This window comes from Pleuronectes platessa, chromosome 4, assembly GCF_947347685.1.
Source record: "Pleuronectes platessa chromosome 4, fPlePla1.1, whole genome shotgun sequence".
NCBI classification, from domain to species: Eukaryota; Metazoa; Chordata; class Actinopteri; order Pleuronectiformes; family Pleuronectidae; genus Pleuronectes; species Pleuronectes platessa.
This window is the reverse complement of record NC_070629.1, coordinates 12414117-12436450: the sequence shown is the minus strand read 5'-3', so window position 1 is coordinate 12436450 and position 22334 is coordinate 12414117. Positions and strand designations below refer to the sequence as shown.

Here is a 22334-nt window from a genome sequence, read left to right as displayed (position 1 = left end):
AAATACCCTGGTCAGACGGAAATGTCAAAGTCAATATACTGCCAAATCAAAACTACACCTCAACGCTATAGGCTGCACATGGCCGAAGAAAATCCAAAGAGTCAGGGTCAAGTTACAGATGACAAACGTGAGACCAAATTTGGCATTTACTTTATTATGACCACTTTTTATGTATAAACGATCAATATTTACACACTGGTGATGAAAGTATAGTGATGGGTCCGAGGGGCAAAATGGAGAAAATGGTGCAAACAGAACAATATACATCCACCTAGAATCACGTCAATCACAATTTCAAGCCTCAGCGGGCACCTCACGATGAGGTGTTCCGACAAGAGGTTTAAAACCTGCACACATGCAGAGCAAACACAATTGAAACGGTCACATATGGAAATCACAAAGTACAAATAAGGGTTCTTTTTTAAATCAAATACAAGGAACATGAAATGACCAACTTAGGTGGTGAGATTTCACTTCCTACGAATCACTCCGATTGGGAAACATACAAAACATTGTTTCTCCATTTCTTCTGTGGCTGCTAGCTCTAAACACACGACACATCACATAATCCTTTTTAAAACACCACAAAGATCTGTCTATATTCTGGACAACTTCCTCGTGTTACTTCAAGTACAGATGTAATTAAATAAGACTAAACCAGTGAAAGATGTCTGCAAAGCAAAAGAAAGTAAAGAAGACACCACAAACGACTAAATAATAAATAAAGTCAATTTGATATTTTATATAAAAAAAGCAAAAAAGTCTCAAACAATCTTCTCTGTTTTTCTACATTTTAGATGAATCAGTCAAATAAAATCATACATATGGCAAAGCTTAAAAAGTTAAATCAATTCAATGCTTAAAAGAGCTCCATCCATGTCCAAAGAAGAGATTCAATAAATGGCATTAATCGGTCTGCGGCTGTTTCATCAATTACTTGTGGTGAGGTAAGTTGAGCCCTCCTTGCAGTTAAGTTTGCTTTAAATGTAAGGACCAAATCCTGAAAGCCATTTACATGCAAATTACGAACAACCTCAGTGGTTAAAGAGAGAATCATCTCCTAAATTTCTGCCACCACTAAAGACAACTTTCATGCACTGTCAGTCAAACCGTTTCTGCACTAACAGTGCAACACACCGCGTTCCGGCTTGTTTGCAAAGATACCCCTTTGATAAGAGCGGGGTTCGCCCATCAAGCCAAAAGCCGTGCTGAAAGAGAAGCGCATGTTAGAGGGGCCAGTCCTGCGGCATTAGGGCGTGTATGCAGGCGGTGGCTGAAACTGATTGGCAATGTCATAATCAGCAGGAAATGTTTCACTGCTGTCCTCCATCTCAGAGAGCAGCTCTAAAGCCTGCTCCTCCTCCTCTGTGGGGTAGTGGCGCAAGAGATTGGCAGCTGTCGCAAGGATAGAGGCTCCACCTGCGCCCGCAACCAGGTAAAAACTGATGGCGAAAGTGACGTATATGAGGGAGCCGTGGTACTTTTTGTGCTGCTGCTGTAGTGACAAGATGAGCTCCGAGGCCCAGTAGCAGAAGCCAATCACCGTGGCACACTGCAACACTGATGAGACAGAGGGGAGAAAACACGTCAAAATGACACCTTCTTCTCCAAACAAAGAAACCACCTGGAAAGAGAACTGCAGTGTGACAGATTACCTGTGAGAATATGTGCAAATGCATATCTGCGTGTTATCTTCAGCGCAGGGTGTTTGGGTCCGAACACATCCAGGAGGAAAGCAGTCAGGCTGCACAGGATGCCCAGGAAGCAGAAGGCAGCGATCACCCTCATCAGCAGTATGGTCTGTGGGTTCACACAGTAATCTGCGGGACACAGAGACATCACGGTATAATTATTATATCATGAATCTCGAATGCAGGTTCTAACGAGCTCGTGCTGGTCCTCACCGTCCAGAAGCTTGGGGTCAATGTATCCCAGCACATCTGCCACCCCCAGCTCTTGTCTGGGACAGGTGCCTCCATGAACCCGGAGCCAGGCCGGTTCCGCCAGAGCCGTGCACAGCGCGGTGATGGACAAAGCTCCAGGAAGAGCCGACACCAGGCTCCGCTCCGGCTGCTTGGGTAGGGAGGTGCCCGCTCTCCTTCTCCGGCCTCCCGGAACACTCGAACCCGGCGGGGCATACATGGTCATCCAGTCGCCTTCTGGTCTGCGGTAGTGAGTCCCTTTACTGTCAGGGAAGTGGCTGCACTAACTGCTCCCTGTACAACGATGAGGTCAATCGACTGACCAACAACAATACCAGCAGAGCTAACGGGAGGGTGGCAGCGGCCGTACCTGCGGTGTCTAATGTGTCCGAACGAGGCGAAACCGAAAACAAGTATCCTGTTGATAAAATCCGGTCCAGTATCTGACTGACGGGAACACAATGGACAGATGGCTTTCAGGCCTGTTTCGCTATGTTATTAGCGTCTGAAGCTATCTCACGGCTAACGTCAAAAGTCGCCGCGCGTCGTGCAAAAATAAACTTAAAAGAGGCAAACTAAACTAACTAAAGAATATTTAATAATTTAGTTAACTGATAGGACGAAAACTAACCACCAATCTGTTACAGAAAAACAAAGACAAAACAAAACAAAAAGCAGCTTACGCTAGCTTCCTGTAAAAGATCTCAACTTCCTTGTTCACACCATTCTTCTTCGTGGATTCAGTAAGTTGCAGCGTAGACACGAGTGGTTATCAGTGCTGCCACCTAGTGGTAGCTTTTCAAAACCACAGAAGTTAATATACTCTTCTGCCTTATTTTATATTTTGTATTTGATTTACGCTAGTTTTCTTTCGAAGCAATTGTGCAGTAGTTGTTAATTATATTATTTTCATTTTATGAGCAACATAAAAACAAGGGTGGAGGATATGATGTAAACTGGTGAGTACAGGTATAAACATGTTGAGCCGCATGCAAGGTACAAGGTACAAACAAACATATATAATAAATATTAATCATGCATGTCAAAAATCATAAATCAATCAATCAGTAAAATAAGAATGACCTACAACACAAGAAGCAAACGTTTTACTGGGAAGATATTAATCATCGTTACTTGATAATTTTTTTACAATCCTGAAATCGACATGTTTCCGTGTTGATGTGTTTTATAATATATTTTCCATCAAATTGCAGGGAAACAAAAGAATTAAAAAAAACACGGAAGGGAAACGAGCCCCACAATGCTTTGCGCGAAGCACCTGATAATCAAAGATGGCTGCGGTATCAGTGATGTCCATAGTTTTGTGAACTTTGGTACTTTGGTGTGAACTCGTCTCCTCTAGTGCACCTGCAGCAGGCCGGGTGCTGAGTCACAGGACCGTGTTTATCACTGCTTGTTTGTGCAGCTTGTCACACGCGGGTTGTTGTTGTTGTTGTTGTTTTCCGGGTCTGTCAGACGTCAGGAACCGTCAGGAAGAGTCGGAGGAAGCGGCTCCGACATGAAGCAGGCTCTGACCCTGCTCCACAGACTGAGCGCCCACCCGGACTCCCGTTGCTGGTACGTCAGCTGGAACCCGTCAGGGACGCTGCTGGCCTCGTGCGGCGGGGACAAGGCCATCCGGATATGGGGACGAGAGGGTGAGTTCAACACATGAGGGGACATCGCCCGAATAACGGTCCGGTCACATCCTCCCAGTGTGAGGGGACGTGTTGTCTTACAGAAACACGAGGCCCATCTCCTCGCTTCAGTTCCTCCTGCAGCTGTAGACAGTTGTTCCCTCTGCGATGATCAAATACAGACAGTGATCGTGTTTCCTGTCAAACCAGAGAAAATCCTCTTCACCGTCATTCTTAGTCAGTGGCACGAGAGTAAAACAAACAGTTACTTCAATGGGACCTAGTTCTCTGGAGACACATGGTTTTTATTTAATGGATTCACCTGTAATTATAACAATATTACTACTACTTATAACCTGTAATTATAACAATATCACTACTACCACTAATATTCATCATAACTTTATTTAAAGAGCAGTACAGAAGGTGGTGCTTAAATACTAATGGTATTGATAATAATTATAGCGATTAAAGACCAGGTAAATTCAGGAATATCCCTTCCAATACATGTTTTTGAAGGCAAATGCTCGGTACCCTCTAGTTTTCCTTCTAGATCCAGGAAGTGACAGCTGACCCTTACCAAAGATCACAAGCTGCGCAGAGGTACATAGGGAAGTTAAAGATCAGAGATATTGCCTTAAAGCACATCTCAACATTTGGTTGTGCTCAAATAGTAATTTAATTGTTATTGGCACATGTTGGGTGCGTAGAGATATATTCTGATACAATATGATATCTGGAAATTCAACAGAGAAACAATTTCTTGTGATCAGATCTTTTTTACTTAAAGTTTTAAGGTGTTCATTCAGACATACAGTAGACCTTTTCAGAGTGGCAACACCAGAACACATATTTTCTCTGTAAAATGGAGCCTCTCTTCCCAATGTCTGTATTGTGTTTTGGTCTAAGTCAATGAGTATAAAACTAGAACGGCACTCAGTAGAGACCATGCCTCTCAAAGGCCCACCAAGCCCCTTGAATTCAGTGAGCTGCCCCAAATTGTAAACACTCACAGATATCCGTTCCCTGTTATGTGCCTGGTTTTTCATCCAGATTCATAAATGATTCCCTGGAAAATCAGTGAAAATGTCATAGAAATGGCTGATTTCACGAAGTTCCTGTCCAGATACAAGTTTTAATGGGTTCCTTCTGGTTCTTCCACCAAGTTGTGTGGAGATCTGTTCAGTTTGTTCAACAATCCTGCTGAAAAACAAACAGAAGGGTGAATTCATCGTTGACATTTTGGAGGTAAAAACAATGTATTTCTCTGATGGCTGACAACCTTCCATTTTCCAGGTGACTCTTGGATTTGTAAGACTGTGCTTCAGGATGGACACCAGCGCACCGTGAGGAAGGTGGCCTGGTCTCCCTGTGGAAATTATCTGGCATCTGCCAGCTTCGACGCAACCACATGCATCTGGAAAAAGAAGGACAACGACTTTGAGGTAAGACGAGACATTTAAATCTTTACAATGTTTCTGCAATGCTGCACATTTTTGCAGATTTAAGCCTGAGTCTCACCTTCTCCCCCAGAGTCTGACTGTGTTGGAAGGACATGAGAATGAGGTGAAGTGTGTGGCGTGGGCTCCTTCAGGGAACCTGCTGGCGACATGTAGCAGAGACAAGAGCGTCTGGGTCTGGGAAGGTTTGTGTGAAGCTTCAGTTTGTCTGACCAGCTCAGAGTCATAGTTTGAGTCCAGTTCACAGAAGGAAGTACGTTCATGTATCATTGAGCTGTAGCTCTGAGTTTTGAAATACAATTGTTTTCTTTTCATCTGGGTTTCACAGTGGATGAAGAGGACGAGTACGAGTGTGTTACTGTGGTGAACTCTCACACACAAGACGTCAAGCACGTTGTGTGGCACCCGACCGAGGAGGTGGGTGATTCTTTGCTCTATATGCACAGGAAGGATTTCTTCATTTCTCACACTGTTGCTTTACTAAGTGAATATACTGTGTGCGTTTACAGCTCCTGGCTTCAGCCAGCTACGACAACAACATCTGCATTTACAGGGAGGAAGACGATGACTGGGAGTGTCGGGCGACCCTGCAGGGACACACAGCCACAGTGTGGGGTTTGGCTTTTGATCGGACTGGACAGAGACTGGCTTCCTCCAGCGATGACCGCACGGTCAAGATTTGGAAAGAGTTTCCAAATGAAGCTGGACAGGGTGAGTTGTTGGCAAAAAAAAAAAATCAACTTAGTAATTAGAGGGTCCAAGTTTATACAAACCTACATGTAATACATTTTTGTCAGTATAAGAAGTGTGATTATTTTTTCGTCACTGCTTTGTGTAACAGGAGACTCGTCTTGGAAATGTATCTGCACTCTGTCCGGGTACCATGGACGAACAGTGTATGACATTGCCTGGTAAGTCCCAGCTCAATGTTCTCACATTCATGATGGTAACCTTGGTGTTGATCAGTGGTTCTTAAATGTGGGTCGGCCGTGTCTGTAATAGGTTTCCAGATTGATGGATTAAAATAATCATATGGGTATTCTGTCCTGACGTGGATAAAATAACTTTCCCTTATATAAATTGAAGTGTAAAATGTGTCAAATTATTTTATAGCACATACACACTGGGGTCCCCAGAATATTTTCTGTCTAGAAGGGGATCCTAGGCTGAGAAAAACCTGAGAACCTTTGATCCAGCACCATATTTCTCTACTATAGGCTGAATCCAGTTATATGAAGGGATTTGAGGTTAGAAATTCACCGCTTTACTTAGTATTGACACATTTTGTCATCCTGTCAGATCAAACTGAGAATTTAATCTGTTCAGGTGTCGGCTGACCGGTGCCCTGGCAACCGCCAGCGGGGACGACGCAGTGCGAGTTTTCAAGGAGGACGAGTCGGCTGATCCCGACCAGCCGGTGTTCTCACTGGCTGCTCAGGTGACCAAGGCTCACGATCAGGATGTCAACTGTGTGGCCTGGAACCCGAAGGAGGCGGGACTGCTGGCCACCTGCAGTGATGACGGAGACTTCGCCATCTGGAGGTTCCAGGAGGAAGAGTGAATTTGCGGTCTCGCACTGAAGAGCCCAAGTTCCAACAGGGAGCATTGTCTGCTCAACTTTTACAGCTCAGCAGTATAACCACGTTACCTGCCATGTCTATATTCTAACTGTCCAATTAAGAAATTAGTCATTCATAATGTTTATATAAATAAATTTAAAACAAAAGTATGTGGCTTCTCTTTATTGCAAAAAATATTCCAGACAGAACATCATGTAAAAACATTTAGACAAGTTCCAGAAGAAAACAAAGAAATCGAAAAATATAAGTGGAGGGTCTTCTTTTGTATTTAAATTTCAAATCTGAAAGAATAGTGTAACATCTAAATTTGGTCAACCAGTGTTTCATGTTTATTTTAATCTGCAACATTTTAATTTCAGTCAGACCTGAAAACTGACAGTAGATCAGCTAGCAGAGAGTGTGTAATAGATTTAAATCATTGAAAACCCAAACTGGCCTCATCTGACCTTGTCTCTCGAGTACATGTCAACAGATGCTGCACACTGATCTGGACTCAGGTGAATCATTCAGAAGATTTTAAAATGACAATTTATCACAAGAGCATAGATGATGATTCATGACACGCTTACAAAGACACGGGGCATGAACCAGGCTGAATATCTACAGTAAAAACGAACAAGGAAAAACTACCTACTGATCCTTTATATAAAACAAAATGTCAGAGGCTGCAAAGATCTGATTAGTCTGAGTCGCTGTCTCCCTCGCTGTCCGCCTCCTTCACATCCGCGCTGAACTTGTACTCCTGGTCACAGCCCATGTACGCGTCGCTCATGAAGTACAGGGTGTAGTTATGAACGCCCATCACCGGGGCAACAAAGTCCAGCTTAACCTGCAGGTGGGAAACGTGACTGGTTAACATGAGGGATTCCAGAGCAAGTTAAGCCACAGACTTGTGGTGGGAGAAGATCACTGACCTTTGCTTTCTGCTGAAGAGTCAGCCTCTTGATGGAGATGAGGCTGTTGGACTTGGGGTCTCCGATCACCACCCACCAGCCCTCCTCACGTTTCTGTAACAATGAAAAGTTGAGAGCAAAGTTATTGTATTTGCAGTGAAGAAATGTCAGAGACTTAAAGAAGTGCACAAATAGAGGATGTACCTGAGGGAAGAGAGGTGCGATGACAGGCCCAGTCACCTCCTCCTCTCTCTCCAGCTGAACCTGAACCAGAACTGGACTCCCACTGCAAACATACATGGAAGCACAGATTCAAAATTGTACAAAACAGGTACGACTATTATTAAAATCCAATCTGTGACTTCTAGAAAAGATTCTGCCGACAGAAAGGGTCCCTACCTCTTGATGTTGTCCTTTTCTGCCACTTCGTACGACAGCTCGATGTTGGGGTAGCGGTTAGAGAAGCGAGCCACGTCGGCCATCTGAGCGTCTGAGAGCTGCAGCAAAGCAGTTCTGTCTTCATCCTCCATCTCCATGATGTCGAAGATACTCTCCACGCCCTGATGAAAAGAGCAGGGCCCACGTGGTCGGTTTCAATATGCATACGATCCCCGGTGAGTTACAAATGCACTTGGTGACAAAACAGTGATGTACCTTATCTGTGCAGCGCTTGATGTGCTCATTGGTGAAGAAGGGCAGCTGCTTGAGGTACGAGTCCTTGGACCACATGGCCTGTGTGACCATCTGAGCCAGCTCCATAGCTGCCAGGGCAGGACTCAGCCAGCCGTTACTGGACAGCACATCCACACAGGCCTGGATCAGTCGGACCGCCTGCAGATGCAACACACACGAATATTAAATATGTAGAATGGAATAAAATCAAGAGAAATGAACATACAGGACCCTCAGGTGTAAAATTCCCACTAATCTGTACCTTGCTCAGAATGTCCTCGGTGTCTGACTGCAGCTCAGCGCTCAGCTGCATCCTGGAGAGATGAGCTTGCAGCATGAGGTTGGTCTTCACATGGGGGTCGTTGAACTTAGGGTTGTTCAGTTTGTGAGGCACTTTCTGTGCCAGCTGAAAAGCAAAGACGAGTCATCAAATTTAGATGTCATCTTACTGACTTAGGAGGGACGTGCTTGTTGTGTAAAGATGGCTGGTTAACTGTCAGTGTGCTGCGTTTACCTGTCGGAGAAGTGAATCCTCGTGGTGCCTGATGGGAATGTTCTTGTACTCGGCAGCATTAGAGATGATCTCAATTAACCCACGGATCTTTGTCTTGGCATTCAGGGACATGCTGAACAACTCTGTCAAACACAAAAATGAAGAAACAGTTATGTTTGAATCCAAACATTGATCAATAGTCAGGAACTGACAGGAGAGATTTTCATCAGTGTTGGCACAAACCGATGGTGGTGTAGTTGATGTAGTAGTACGCAGCGATCATGCCCAAATTGAGAGGTGCTACATCCATCTCATCCTCTATGCTGATGCACTTGGACTGCTCCAGGTCATGTAATGTGTTCTCAACCAGCTCAGACAGGTGGTCAGACAGGTGACGATGGGACATGCCTGACAAGGTAAGAACAAAACATAGCATTTAGAAATCATTTCTAATCCAGTATCAATAGATTTATTCTAAATGAAAATTGAGCGCTAGGATGACTCCCACCTTGCAGGTTGTAGTAGTTGGGATTCTGGGTCATACGGCGGTAGAGGAACGTCCATGTTAAATAGTCCACAGCGTCCTGCTTGTTCTCCACCGTCTTGGTGACAATCTCAGCGTTGAAGTGGTCGTGGAGGCAGTGATCCAAGTGAGACTCCACCGGCAGCGGCTCGTACAGGAACTTCTTGAAGAAGTCCTATCGAGAGAAAGAAAACAAGAGTCTGTTTGGTTTGTTCTTACAGTCACAGCTTTAAATCCAGGTCAGTTTTCAAACCTGAATATGACAGAAATAGCAGACATGTTTTATACCTTCTTAGAGCCCTGACACATGATCACACAGCGCCCCTCGTCATCCAGCATGGGTCTGTTCGCCTTGCCCACCATCTGGAGGACATCATATATGGGATAGTCCACATATCTGAGAAAACAGGGGGATGATGTCACTAATACAATTCATTAGACACATACACACCTATTGAAAATAAACTAGTAAAAGCCTTACGCATGGATTTTGCCATTGTAGTACTGGGTGTCCATGACAATGACGAGGTGTGCCGAGATGTTGATGCCCCAGCAGAGTGAACGAGAGGACACCACGACCTGAACAGCACCTGCAAAAAAGGTAACGAAAAGTTTTACTCAGCCAGAAACCTTTAAAGTCAGCGCTGAGGGTATGGGGCAGGAGGGGGGTCTTACCTGAGTTGAAGAGCTGCTCCACTATTTTGCGTTCCATCGCAGACAGGCCCTCGTGCAGGTAACCCACACCGTTGGCCAGAGTCTCTTTCAAAGTGGCATCATTTACTTTGTCCAGGAATGGAGCAAGGTCTTTCTCAGTGCAATGCAAGAACCTGGAAAGATAGAGAGACATTCACTCTTTGTCAGTAGTGTGGAGATGAGTGGCACATGACCAGGTTCGCAGTCCGTTTCTCATCGAGAGGCATGGTCTCAGAGTATTGACTGACCTCTGAGGAACGACATCGGCGGCACAGAAGGTGAGGATGTCGATGGCTGTGAGGCGAGTCTGTCTACGGGATGGGACGAACACCACTGCAGGTTTGGAGGGGGAGTGCTTCATGATGGCGTGGTACACTGGCTTGGCCATGGACAGCAGGCGGGTCTGAGTGTGACTAACATTGAAGCCCTGAGAAAGGAATGACAAGTTAATAACAAATCAACCCAACAGGAATGTGTGTCCTCTTGCTAGCTGACCAACACAGTGTTTACAGACCTGGATGTGGAGCTCCAGAGGCACGGGCCTGACGTTGGGGTGGAAGTTGAACGTGGCTGTGGTGCTGCAGCCCAGCCAGTGGGCCACGTCTTTGGCGTTGGACAAAGAAGAGCTCAGGGCCACGATGCGGATGGGACGCTCAATCTGAGAGGAGATGTACCTCATCCTGGAGCAGATGACCTCAAGCACAGGCTAATGAAAAGAAAACAAGGGACATTAGCATCATGCACAGCCTTAAAAATGTCTTATCATAGTACATGCCTTGCATATATGACAATGCAGCATGAAGCAGTATTGTGTTCTTACTCCGTTTTCTCCTCCGATGAGGTGCGCCTCATCCACAATGAAGAGACTGACATTCTGGACGTTCTTCCTCTGCTTCCAGCGACGCGACAGGATGTCCCACTTGTCGGGGGTACTGACAATGATGTCACCCTTTCCCAAGAGCTTCAGATCTGTGCTGGTCTCTCCTGTTAGCAGAACCACCTTCTTGTTCAGGAGGTCCTGGAACTTCTGGTGCCAGTCAACAAACACCTGAGAGACAACGATAGTGCGATTATTGATGATGTTAGAGCTGGAAAAATAAGCAATGCTTGTAATGATAAGTTCATTTTCAGCTTCCACATGACTTCACACCTGTTCAGCCAGTGCTTCCATTGGGGTGATGTAGACACAGCGGCCTTCTGCGTTGTGCAGCAGCATCCTCAGAATAGCAAACTCAGCACAGATGGTCTTCCCACTGCCGGTGGGGGCTCCCACAAACACATTATCATCACTGTTGTACACAGCGTTGAACACTGTGGGGAAGCAACAATAAAAATGAGTTAAGACAGCAACACAAAATGCACACAGCCTTCGATGGAACTGTCTTTGGCTAAGGGGCAGGAACATTATTTAAAATGTTTCTGTACCTTGGGTCTGAATGGGGTTGAAGAAGGGGAACTTGTTCTGGTAGAGAGCCTCAAAAGCAGAGTTCCTGAGAGCAGTAACAGGAAGAGGCTGCAGGTCCAGCAGCTCAGTGGGAGGAGGGTACTTCTCTGGTAGGATCAAGTGGCGGAAGGACACCGGGAGCTGAGTCTCACAGGCTGAAAAGAAACAGGAATAATAAAGTAGGGCGTTGAAATGCTTTGTGTTTATATAGATTGCACAACACATTTCTATCAAGCTACTTACAGAGCCATCGGTCGGAGACCACACGGATGAAGTACTGCGGGGGCAGAGGCTCGAACACTGGGACAAAGAAGGTCACAAGGTGCTCGTCCTGGGCGTACTTTGCTTTGAGCAGGAAGTACTCGTGGTGGAGGATGACCTCACTGTCCACGTCCTCAACCAGGATCCAGAAAGCTTCGGATGATCCGTGAATCTACATGGGAAAAATGAAGTGTCAGGAGGTTGGGTGATGGATGCTTTGGGTGCAGCACATCATAGCTCTCATTACTCACTTTGTCATCCCACTGGAAGTCAGGAGTGATGGTGAGCTCCACTTTCAGTGTGGAACGGGTGATGGGCTGCAGGTGGACGGCCAGGTCCAGTTTGGGGAACTGGTGGACGTATTTGTGGATGGTCTTCCCCATCTTTGGCATTCGGATCAGCTCGCCTAAGAAAAATTAGACATGTGACTTTCAAGAACTCACTCGACTAGGGAGGGAATCCAATGATCATTACGTGGAGGAGAAAACTCACCAATTTCATTATGGTTGAGGTCATAGAGACGCTCGAAGGGGAAGTTCTTCTTCTCGATCTTCTTGATCACTTCCTCGGGCAGTTTCTTGAACTGTCTGAGCGGAGACATCGACTGCCACCTGTGGAGATATAGAGAATCAGCGACCTGCATTGGAATAGTAACATCTATGTTAATTCAAGAGAGAAGATGGTCGGACTTACATTCTCTTGTCAATCATCTTGCATAGATTCATGGTCTTGTCTGTGAGTTGAGCCCAGCCCCTGTTCAGCACAATCTCAAATATGGCCCGCATCAACCTTCCAGCACTCTGTAAGAAAAGGGAAAGATAACTGTTAAATCAAATTCATTTATCATGAATGACAAAGTGTTCATGGACAGTTACATTAGGCATTAATGTAGGGAAACATATTTTAAACATGTCAGAGTACGGACCATATCTTCAAAAGATTAAGTTTTTTTCTCAATTTAAGATTACATAACTTTCACAAAACATATTGAGAAATGTACTTGGGGGAATGTATGGAAATTGCAGAGCAATGACAGCACTGGGTGATTGGCCATACCTGTGTAACATAGACCATGTCTGCCATGAGAGCAAAGCCCTCCAGTTTGAGCTGGGAGATGTACGCCTGCAGCAGCACATTGATCTGAAATAAGAACACAGAAAGTACAGAGGTTATCATTCAGCTGAATACGGAGCTGCTTGTCCAATCTGTCTGCAAGAAAAACAACCTGACAAAACCAACCAAGAGCCCCATCAGGACTAAATCATACAAATGATCAGTTGATCTTGAACCCAGATAACACGACAAATTAAATACTTTACTTAGAAGAATGTTTCACTTTAAAAATTAGTTTTTTGTGTTCTGAATAAACACTGTATTTCAGATGAATAATCTTCATCACTTGATGTGTTACCTTAGCACTTGGCTCCTCGATGCTTTCCTTCACAGGAATCGGAACTCTTTCCAGTAGTTTCTGAAGCTCCAGCTTCTCCTCCTAAAATACAGGGCTACGGGTTACTATTTAATTAAACATGTTTTATGAAGTTTTGTTGAGGAGATCCAAACCATCATGTCCTTCTGGAGTCAACATACCTCTCTCACATTGATGTTCCTGAACTCTGAGGAAAGTGAAAATACTCTGAAGAGCTCGATCTCACTGAGAGTGGGTTTCAACAGCTGGTTGTAGGTTTGAATGGAGTCGTGAGTGATGTAGAAGTGACTAGCAATCCGTCCCAGGTCGGTGACCTTCAGGGAAAGAGAAAGGTCCGCCATTAAACCCAATGGTTCATGACAAATTTATTCTGGAAACACAAACTCAGTTGAAACACGTTCATACCTGGAAGCTGCCCGTCCTTTTGTCATATTTGACCAGGCTGTTCTTGTCCAGGACATTGGCTGCTGTGTGCACCAGGTCTGTCCTGCGTCTCTCCAACAAGGGATCTGCGCTCCGGTCATCATGAGAGACACCATACAGGGTGGGGTTGCGGAGCATGCGTACATACAGGTAGGTGTAGCCAAGCCAGTTGACAGCGTCCTGATACAAGAAAATATGACAAATTACATAAACTGAAGACATTTGATCGGCTCCTTTGACTAATTGTCTGTGCTTGTCCGTTTCTCACCTTTACAGTCTGCACGTTGCCCAGGACTATCTCTGCGTTGAGCATGTCAGGCAGCTTGCTCACCATCTGACTCTCTATGGGCAGCTGCTGGTTGAGCAGGGACAGATAGTACTGCAGCTCTCCATGAGACGTGATCAGGATTCCCTCTCCCTTGGTGTCGTACTGAGGACGACCAGCTCGACCAAGCATCTGAGACCAGACATAATAGAATTACTACTGTTAGTGTTGTTACACAGAGGTATTTATAACATTTTGGTGGAAATCTAGTAGAGACTGACCTGTAAAATGTCCAGGGCTCCAAGCTCAGTCCACCTGCCTTTCTCTGGGCTGTACACCTGCGTTCCCTTAATGATGACAGTGTGTGCCGGCAAGTTGACTCCCCAAGCCAGAGTGGCTGTAGACACCAGGACCTGGATGTGTCGATCAGCAAACAGATCCTCCACCAGCGTACGGTCCACTCTCGTCATACCAGCGTGGTGGATAGCGAAACCGTAAGGCAGCAAATCCTTCAGCTCAAGGTTCTGGTCAAGAAAGTTCAGGTGTAAATGTTACTCTTTTTTATCTTATTTTGTTGCTGTGCAGTTTCATCTCAGTGAATCTCGGCTCACCTTGCACTGCTCGGCCTCAGTTCTCAACACTTCAGTGGAGGCTGAACCCTCTCTGAGGAAGAGACCCAGTGTGTCCTTCTCCAAGCACATGTCTCTTATGGCTCTGGCCGTCTTTCCAGTCTCCTTCCTGGAGTGGACAAAAACTAGTACCTGTTGTAGACAAGGATGAAAAGATACATTTAATTTCAGTGAAATTTTGTTGTTGTTCAGTGTTATTTCAGCTTGTAGAGTGGGACAACTGCATTGGCTGTTACAAGTCATTGTGGAATGCGGTTCTTCACAGAAATAAGGTCACAGAATCAGGTAAGTTAAGAAGAACAGGACTTACCTGGTTCTTTCCAGCATGCTCCATTATCTTTTCATACACAATCTCATTCATGATCTGGAAACGCTTGATGGCCTTCTTCTCTGTGATGCCGACATACGTCTGCTCCAAGGGGACCGGGCGGAAACTATAGGGACATAAAAACTCATTTATCAGCAAAGAAAACTTGTCAGCGTTATAGAAAAGAAACTACTTGTGTGTTAACTTTTATATTCTACAAGCAATATACCTGTTGTCGAAGTAGAAGAGTCCCTTGGCAGGATCTACACGCAAGCAGGTAGCCACATCCTCATAGTTGGGCAGTGTGGCACTGAGGCCCAACAGGCGCACATCCTCCTGGGTCAGCTCCACATTGCGGATGGTCCTCGCCACCAGAGATTCCAACACGGGTCCACGGTCATCGTGCAGCAGGTGGATTTCATCCTGCACAACACAGTTAGCAAGTGACCATGTGTTTTACATCATATTTATTTTTTTACATTTGTGAAAGGCGTGTTTCATGACAAAACCCTCTGACATTACTTACAATGATAATGAGGCGCACTAGTTGGGTATAGGTACGCTCTCCACCTTTACGGGTGATGATGTCCCATTTCTCAGGGGTGCAGACGATGATCTGAGTGGCATTTATCTCCTCTTTACAGAGCTGGTGGTCTCCCGTCAGCTCAGACACTGTGATGCCATAACTTGCCAAACGCTGAGGTGAGAAGAGGAGTCAGACTTATTTTTAGATCTGTGTCCCTCAAGTGTGTCAAGAGATCTCAAAAGAATGCAAACAAAGCTCTGGGTGGGTGAGACGAGGCTTACCTTACTGAAACTTCCCACCATCTCCTGTACTAGTGAACGCATAGGTGCGACGTAGATAATTTTGAAGTCATCCACATTAATGGTTCCGTCTATGTTTATGTGCTTCCCAATTTCCCTCAACATTGCCATCAGGGCTACGTTGGTCTTACCAGCTCCCTGTGCAAACAAAGAATATCAAAATTATACTTTAAGACACACATTGGGTAATCGTTACAAGGCTTTTGGGTTGAACCAAGTTTTCTTACCGTAGGTGCACACACAAGCAGATTCTCATCTGTCTCCATGGCTGTTTTAAACAGCTTGCTCTGGATACGGTTCAAGGTTTTGAATCCCTCAAATCCAGCTTGAGCATATTTGGGCAGCTTATCAATAGGAAGAAGGACCTGGTGACATGAGAACATTTAGGATATGAACATTTCAATTCAGTTCCAATCACGTTGAAAACTTAAAATTGAGAAATAAAATACACAACCAACAAACCTCATCGTCACCAAAGGCCTTTGGTTTGAGCGCAGGCACGTGAACTTCTTCATAACCTTTGCGCTGTTTGCGAAAAGAGCCGTCTGGAAGCTGGCAACGCTTGTTGGCCATGAAATGACTGCCCTGGGTAAAAGCCAGGTCCTCAAGGTCTAGCACCTGCCGAGGGGCCATCGACTGTTGGAAAAGAAGAGAGGATTATATAGATGGTTATATGGTGGAATCCCTGTTGTCATTTTTACCCCCTCTGTAGTAATCTCCGATCATCTCAGTCCAAAACAACATACGTAGTCAACGTGCTGACATGGCGTTCAGTTGCTTTATGAACAGTGATGCATTATTTACCTCTCCATGGTCAATGTCCATAGCTTCCAAGTCATCAACACGAGACTTCCTCAACCTCTCCCTGCGAGAGCGCTCCTCCTAAAGTAACACAAATTCAAAAACGGATGAAATGGATTAAACAGAAGAAAACAAAAAGTGATTAGGTCATTTCATGAACAGTGGTCTTACTCGAATAATGTCCTCCTTCTCTGTCTCCTGCAGCTGGTAAAGAATCTTTGACAGTTCCTGATCAGACTCCATCTTTCCTGTGATCCGTTCTTTTTCGGCCTCACTTTGAGCGCTGGCCAGCATGGTGCAATACTGAACTGTGAGTCAGAAGAAACAAAATCAATCTCTTCACAACCAAAGAGCACGAGATACAACAATTTGAAACAACGTGACTCGAACTTACTCATGCGACGATGCTGTCGGAGGATTTTGATAAAATCAAAGGTGTTGAAGCCCAGCAGCAACACCAGCTGATTCTCACATTCTCTGTCATCGCTGGCAGTCTGTTGAATACAAAGAGACGAGGGATGAGATGGTTGGAAAAATATAGACTCATCTTTGCTAATCAACACGTTATGAACAGATAAGGAGACAAACGTACCTTGAGGATTTCTAAGACTTCATCGGCTTTCTTTTGTGAGACAATGGCATCGTCATAGAAACGGCTGAGCTGACGCTGGAGCCAGAAGGCATCGATGTCTCGGGGATGTAGATCCTTCTTCTTCACTGTCATCACATCCCCTGTGGCACCAAGCTAAATGAAGAGTCAATAATTAGTCTTTAAGGCAGGATACTGTGCAATGATTCGCAAAGATCCAGTCTAAATACAGGCTAAGCAGTAATAGTATTGAGCTAAATGGTGCACTTACATTGGCTGAAAGAGCAGAGCCCACACCTGCTTCCTCTCCTTCGCTGTCTTCATCTGAGTGTTCGTCTCGTACCTCACCAAACTGGTCTTCATCCCCTTCCTACACATTACGCAAAGGAGAATTTGAAACGCAGCCGATTTGGCGCAAATGTTTAAAAGCTAAACTTCAGAGTGGAAATTCTTAAAGAAAAGACCCATTTTTACCTCCTCATCAGATTCAAACTGGACATTCACACCATATGTTTCGTCAATGTTGTCGTCTAGAAGATAAAAAAACATTGTTTGCCATCACAATATCTCCACAATGACAAGGAACATTACACTGGCGGACTACACCAGAGAGAACTGTATATTTCTATTAGTCTTGTGATTACACTTGAGTCACTTGGTGTGTACATACCCATGTTCTGTAAATCCTTGTCTCCTCCATAGTCTGTGATCTTCTTGCCCAGATTGACCAAAACATGGTAGCGTGTGTCGTCAGCAGGTCCAAGAAGCTGCTCTACTTCACGCCGCCTTTCTTTATCCCTCATTTTGTCATTCTTCAGCACGGCTAACACCTCATCAGCCGCTCCACACAGAATATCACGTGGCTGTAGATGAGATATAGACACCAAGCAAATTAACAGATCAGTCTACTCATGAAATATAAACACACACTCCGTCTTTCCAAAACAAAACGGCAGTTGTAGTTCTCACTGACCTGGTCTCCTAAAGCAGCATGGATGAAGCTAAGCAAGACCTCGTAGGTCTCTCTGGTTTCTTTGGTTTTAGGCTTGTAGACGATGCCCACCATTTCATCAATGCCTTCTGAAAGGAGGGTAAAGCCCTTCATTTTTTTGACATCATGTCTGTCCTCATCTCTTTTTCGCCTCCTGTAAGGACAGAACAAGAGAAGGTTAAAAAAATGATTCATATCTACAAGCAGAAACCGGAACCACAAATGGAGCCCGGTAATGATGAATGAGCAATATTTTTCGAACAAGATAGTGGAGATAAAGAATGGTCCTCCGCTTGTGACTAGTCACTGTGAATAATTTGTAAACATCCCTTTAGGTTTTCCAAAAACACAAATGTAAAGAAAAAAAATCAAGCTGTGAATTGCTTCAAGTTTCCTTTTGTGATCGTCAATTGTTGAGAAATTTCGTTATTTGTATTAAAAATAAATCAGCAGACAAATCACCAGTAATTTGCTATAACTTTGGACTGACATCTTATATTACTCGTTTTTAAAAGAAATTAAACCCTAATTATCATCCTCTGTAAGTCAGTATTTGACAATGAGCGTTTAGCAATCAAAACAAAATTATTGGTCTATATTAATTGTGAGGTAAAAGTAGTGTGTGGCGACAATGTCAAACTAGACAAAAACTTGTATATGCTTCTTTGACTCGACTAAGACAATAAGAAGTGTTGTTGACACAGATGAGACGTACTTGTCTCTTCTCTCCTCCAGCTTCTGGGGTTTGGTCCTCTGAGACTTGTCCCCCATCTTGGTCCCCTCGAGCTTCCCCACCAGCGACAGCACCTCTCCAGTAGGTTCATCTCTCCGTGTGCGGTCGATCAGAGAGCGATCGGCTTGTAACACCAAGTTGGAGTTCTGACAAAACAGGGACACGGTGATCAGTTTAGTCAGTGGTGCGCTCGGCTCAAGCTAAGCTAGCTGCTAGTTAGCCGAGTGGCTAGCTGTAAACGGAGTGGCCTGGATTACAAACACAACACAGATATCTCGATACTGTAAAAGCGTGTTGAGCATCGTGTGTAATGCGTGTACGTGTACGTGTCCACACTCACCGCTTTGTACTCATACTGCAGGCTACGAGCAGTAACATCCGCCATGGTGCGTGTTTTGTCTTTGAGCTTTTAGCGCACTCTAACTCAAGGTGAACCGGTGTGTTGACTCTGAACACTGAAACTCTGCCTGCCTGTTAAACAGACGCTGGAAACATCGGCGCAGTCTTTAGATATGTAGCATCGGGTTTTTTCGTGTTTCACACCAGAAAATGCGTTCCCCTTACGTTACAATGGCCCCGCTAACACGAGCCCACAACAAGCCGCTGCTGGTTTCCTCTTCCGGTTTCACGAATTAGGCCCTGAGAACGAACGAGCAGCGCCCTCCACAGGCTCGACTGCCCTACTTATTTTGCTTCTCTAGAAGCAAAATAAGTTGTTTTCGGTTCCTTACTAATTATAAACATCACGTAATATATTATTTATGTATATCTAAAGAAAGTATCGATTAACTGTTAAAATGCTATGTTATTGTGTTTTTATCTAGGGAGTAAAAAAGCCTGTGGGACTTGATTTTGAGGTTCAATACAACTCATTACCACATGACCACATAACATAACTAACTATATTAAGACAAATGCACTCTGAATGGTCTGTGATATTACATCCACTGACAGATTATGATACAAACAATCATGTGTAGCTATTTTGTGTGACTTTATCATTTAATTGTGATTGTTTCACATGGTTCCCCATGTGGTTGTATTTCCATCTCTTCACTCATTTTTCCATGGTTTTTTTTGTATCAGTTTCTAATTTTACTGAAGTTATTATAGGTAAGTAATTTTTGCATCATTTTTGTAATTTCTCTTAGTAGTAAGTCTGCGTTTTTGTTGCGGTTTTGTTTCACTTTAGAAATTGTTATGCCATTTTGCATCTCTACTGAAGGTGTTTTTTTGTGTTTCTATGTGATCTGTGGGCCTTTTGTGTCTTGTTTTTGTTTCCTGAGCCTGTGTCTGGTCGGCCTGTTCAGTGATTGTGACCAAGTATGAAAGACCCCACTAAAAAGACCAAACTTGTATTGTTCAATAGTAACAGAAAGATTGGACATAACAAAGATGACATAAGTCGTTCATGTTTTACAAATGGCATGACATTAGGCTAATTGTTTGGCAAGAAATAAACAATATATGTGATATCTAAAAACAATTTGTAAATCAATCATTTAATGTTTATTAAAAAGTGGGAGATTTATTTTTGCAATAGAGTTTTATAACTGATGTATCAAAGAAACCAGATTTGTACACGTTTGAGTCACAGTCCCTCAGGTGTCCATTGTCAACTAATCCCAAACACCTCTTTAAGAAAAAAGGGGAAAATGCTTTTAAGAACATCTTGCATAGAGTGCATCTGTGAAGTATGTGAGTAAATATGTCAATTTAAAACAAAACATAGTTCTCTCTGGTAAATCTGACGCATAACATAATGTACACTACCAGAACTCTGACTTAAATGTATCTAGTTTTTCTCCTTTAAAGTACTGCTTATTTATTTTTTAAGTACACTGGTTATTATAGCTTCAAATGTTTATATACAATATATGTAGATGCTGTAAGTATGATGTTATTTATTTAGTATTGTGTGTTTCACTAGGACATGCGTTATTTTTTGTAAATAGACTGCCCCTGTACAGTGTTCACATCCAGATGGCAGCATTGAGTCAAGTTTGGAGTTAAGTGTTTTGCTCAGGGACACAGACAGAAATCAAACTACCAATCCAGACAATAATTTACAACCTGTTCAACCTCCTCAGTCACATCTGCCTGCAAATATGTACAAAGGCCTCCCGAGAATGTGAGTGTTCATCTTCCATAGATTATAAATACTCCCATAAATCTTCCAAGTGAATGTGCAAGGATTTCACATGCTTACTTGTGCATTTGGGGTTTTAGCCCAAATTATCTCTGATACTGATGTTTTATGAGAGCTCTGATAATGTTTAAAAAGTGAGATAGTACAAAAAAAAACAAGTAGAGGAGGAAGTTGATGTAAATTTGTGTTTATATGTTTGTGTGTTTTTTTTGTACGGTTGCCCTGTATTTACTGTCTGTAGCCTCATGTAACTTCCAACCCCCTGCGCATCTGTTAACAACATCTCTGACGTCTGCATCCAGCTATTACCTCAGCCACACCCAGTGACAGACACACACACAAAGTGAGAGTCAAGATGCCTCACATTTTCTCAGGTCGTATTTGATGTGTGTATATCCTCTTCTCATGTGTCACCTCATTAGTTATGAAGTGTACTCTTCTGTCACCTCTGGTTTAGAGGACATTCAGACTTGTGATCATCAGTGAGGAGGATTCACATGATCAGCGATTCATTTGCTTCATAATACATTCTCAGTGCGTGGTTCCAAACAGCAAAATAATAATCATAAAGCAAACTAATAGGATCTAATGTTTTCTCAGATAAATTGACTTCGTGCAAATTCTCCATTGTGTTGAAGTCTTGCGTCTGGACAGTGTGATCTCTGTAGCTTTCTGTCACAGGAACACCACATGTGCACACCTCAGCTGTTTGAGCAGCTGCTGCCATGAATGACGCCATCTGTGAACTAACTCAGCCCCTCGAGCTCCTGATGGGTGTGTGAGAAAAACACGATTGTCCCCGATACACTCATCATGAGCGTGCTGCTTGTACAGAGTTCGACCAAGGTAAGAAGGGAGCAGGATAGTGTCTTCTAGGGTTAATACTTCCTGTGTGAACCAGACATGGTCTGGTTTGAACAAGTCTCCTGTGTGAAGTTAACAGTCTGTGCTGCCAGGGCTCTGTATTAACATGAGGATGCTTAACAAGCCGGGGTTAGGCTAGGTGAGGTATTACAGGGTAACACTGAAGCTCCTGACATGTGCTTTCGACTCTATTCTTGCTTGACTGAAATTAGATCCACGCAGTTCACTCTTAACCATCTTATGCAGATTCATCATCAACCCGTCTTCACCATAAAGCTATTTCTGTTCGTCATATTTACTATAATGAACCGGATTTAGACTCCATTTATCTAGAATTAAGGACAAGATGTTGAATGTCCCTTGCTTCTTTGAAGGTCACAATTTAGGTACCAACTACCAGTCGAAGTTAGCAGGAGTTAGTGGCCACCAGCGGATGTTAAGGTCCTGACTTGGGTTATGCACCTTAGTGTCAACAAGTGTTGTGGCCTTGTAATCAACGATACAGGCTGAACCTGAGGGTAAGCTGAGGCTAAAGGCAAATCTGACGCTACGGCTTCCATGGCAGTGCTATGAAAGCCATCTGGCCCTATCAGCAGATCAAACATCAATACCTCTACGCCTTTTTGAACTAAATGCTTTGTCTGGCCTGACAGGTTTAACTTCACAGCAAATACCATAGTAATGTGGAAACAAACAGTCACAATAGACACTCATCCTAAACTTACACACAATAAAACGCAATAATATTAAG

General features: G+C 43.9%; 3 protein-coding genes across 3 annotated transcripts; 1 reads left to right on the top strand and 2 right to left on the bottom strand.

Moving 5' to 3' along the window:
* Positions 1-138: 138 nt before the first annotated feature.
* Positions 139-2676, bottom strand: tmem127 (transmembrane protein 127). Its single transcript, XM_053419921.1, has 3 exons — positions 1905-2676; positions 1656-1820; positions 139-1560 (listed from the first exon to the last, which is right to left on the bottom strand). Exons 1-3 carry the CDS (start codon positions 2146-2148, stop codon positions 1250-1252), a joined length of 720 nt encoding a protein of 239 aa, XP_053275896.1. The 5' UTR covers positions 2149-2676; the 3' UTR covers positions 139-1249.
* A 494-nt stretch (positions 2677-3170) lies between these two features.
* On the top strand, positions 3171-6745 carry ciao1 (cytosolic iron-sulfur assembly component 1). The gene is made up of 7 exons (XM_053419920.1): positions 3171-3580; positions 4856-5004; positions 5093-5204; positions 5348-5436; positions 5529-5730; positions 5861-5930; positions 6346-6745. Exons 1-7 carry the CDS (start codon positions 3442-3444, stop codon positions 6578-6580), a joined length of 996 nt encoding a protein of 331 aa, XP_053275895.1. The 5' UTR covers positions 3171-3441; the 3' UTR covers positions 6581-6745.
* A 323-nt stretch (positions 6746-7068) lies between these two features.
* On the bottom strand, positions 7069-19201 carry snrnp200 (small nuclear ribonucleoprotein 200 (U5)). The gene is made up of 44 exons (XM_053419919.1): positions 18911-19201; positions 18553-18716; positions 17820-17991; positions 17517-17709; positions 17321-17376; positions 17118-17216; positions 16850-17002; positions 16652-16751; positions 16429-16565; positions 16261-16338; positions 15919-16092; positions 15684-15821; positions 15439-15594; positions 15158-15328; positions 14861-15054; positions 14635-14758; positions 14307-14456; positions 13977-14219; positions 13699-13887; positions 13413-13610; positions 13169-13321; positions 12990-13070; positions 12635-12718; positions 12272-12378; positions 12071-12189; positions 11830-11984; positions 11561-11750; positions 11299-11472; positions 11024-11184; positions 10694-10921; positions 10388-10579; positions 10122-10300; positions 9856-10007; positions 9662-9770; positions 9469-9577; positions 9166-9355; positions 8901-9065; positions 8679-8800; positions 8427-8570; positions 8147-8323; positions 7892-8052; positions 7697-7778; positions 7514-7606; positions 7069-7428 (listed from the first exon to the last, which is right to left on the bottom strand). The coding sequence occupies exons 1-44, from the start codon at positions 18953-18955 to the stop codon at positions 7279-7281; spliced, it is 6411 nt and encodes a 2136-aa protein (XP_053275894.1). The 5' UTR covers positions 18956-19201; the 3' UTR covers positions 7069-7278.
* Between the last annotated feature and the right edge of the window lie 3133 nt (positions 19202-22334).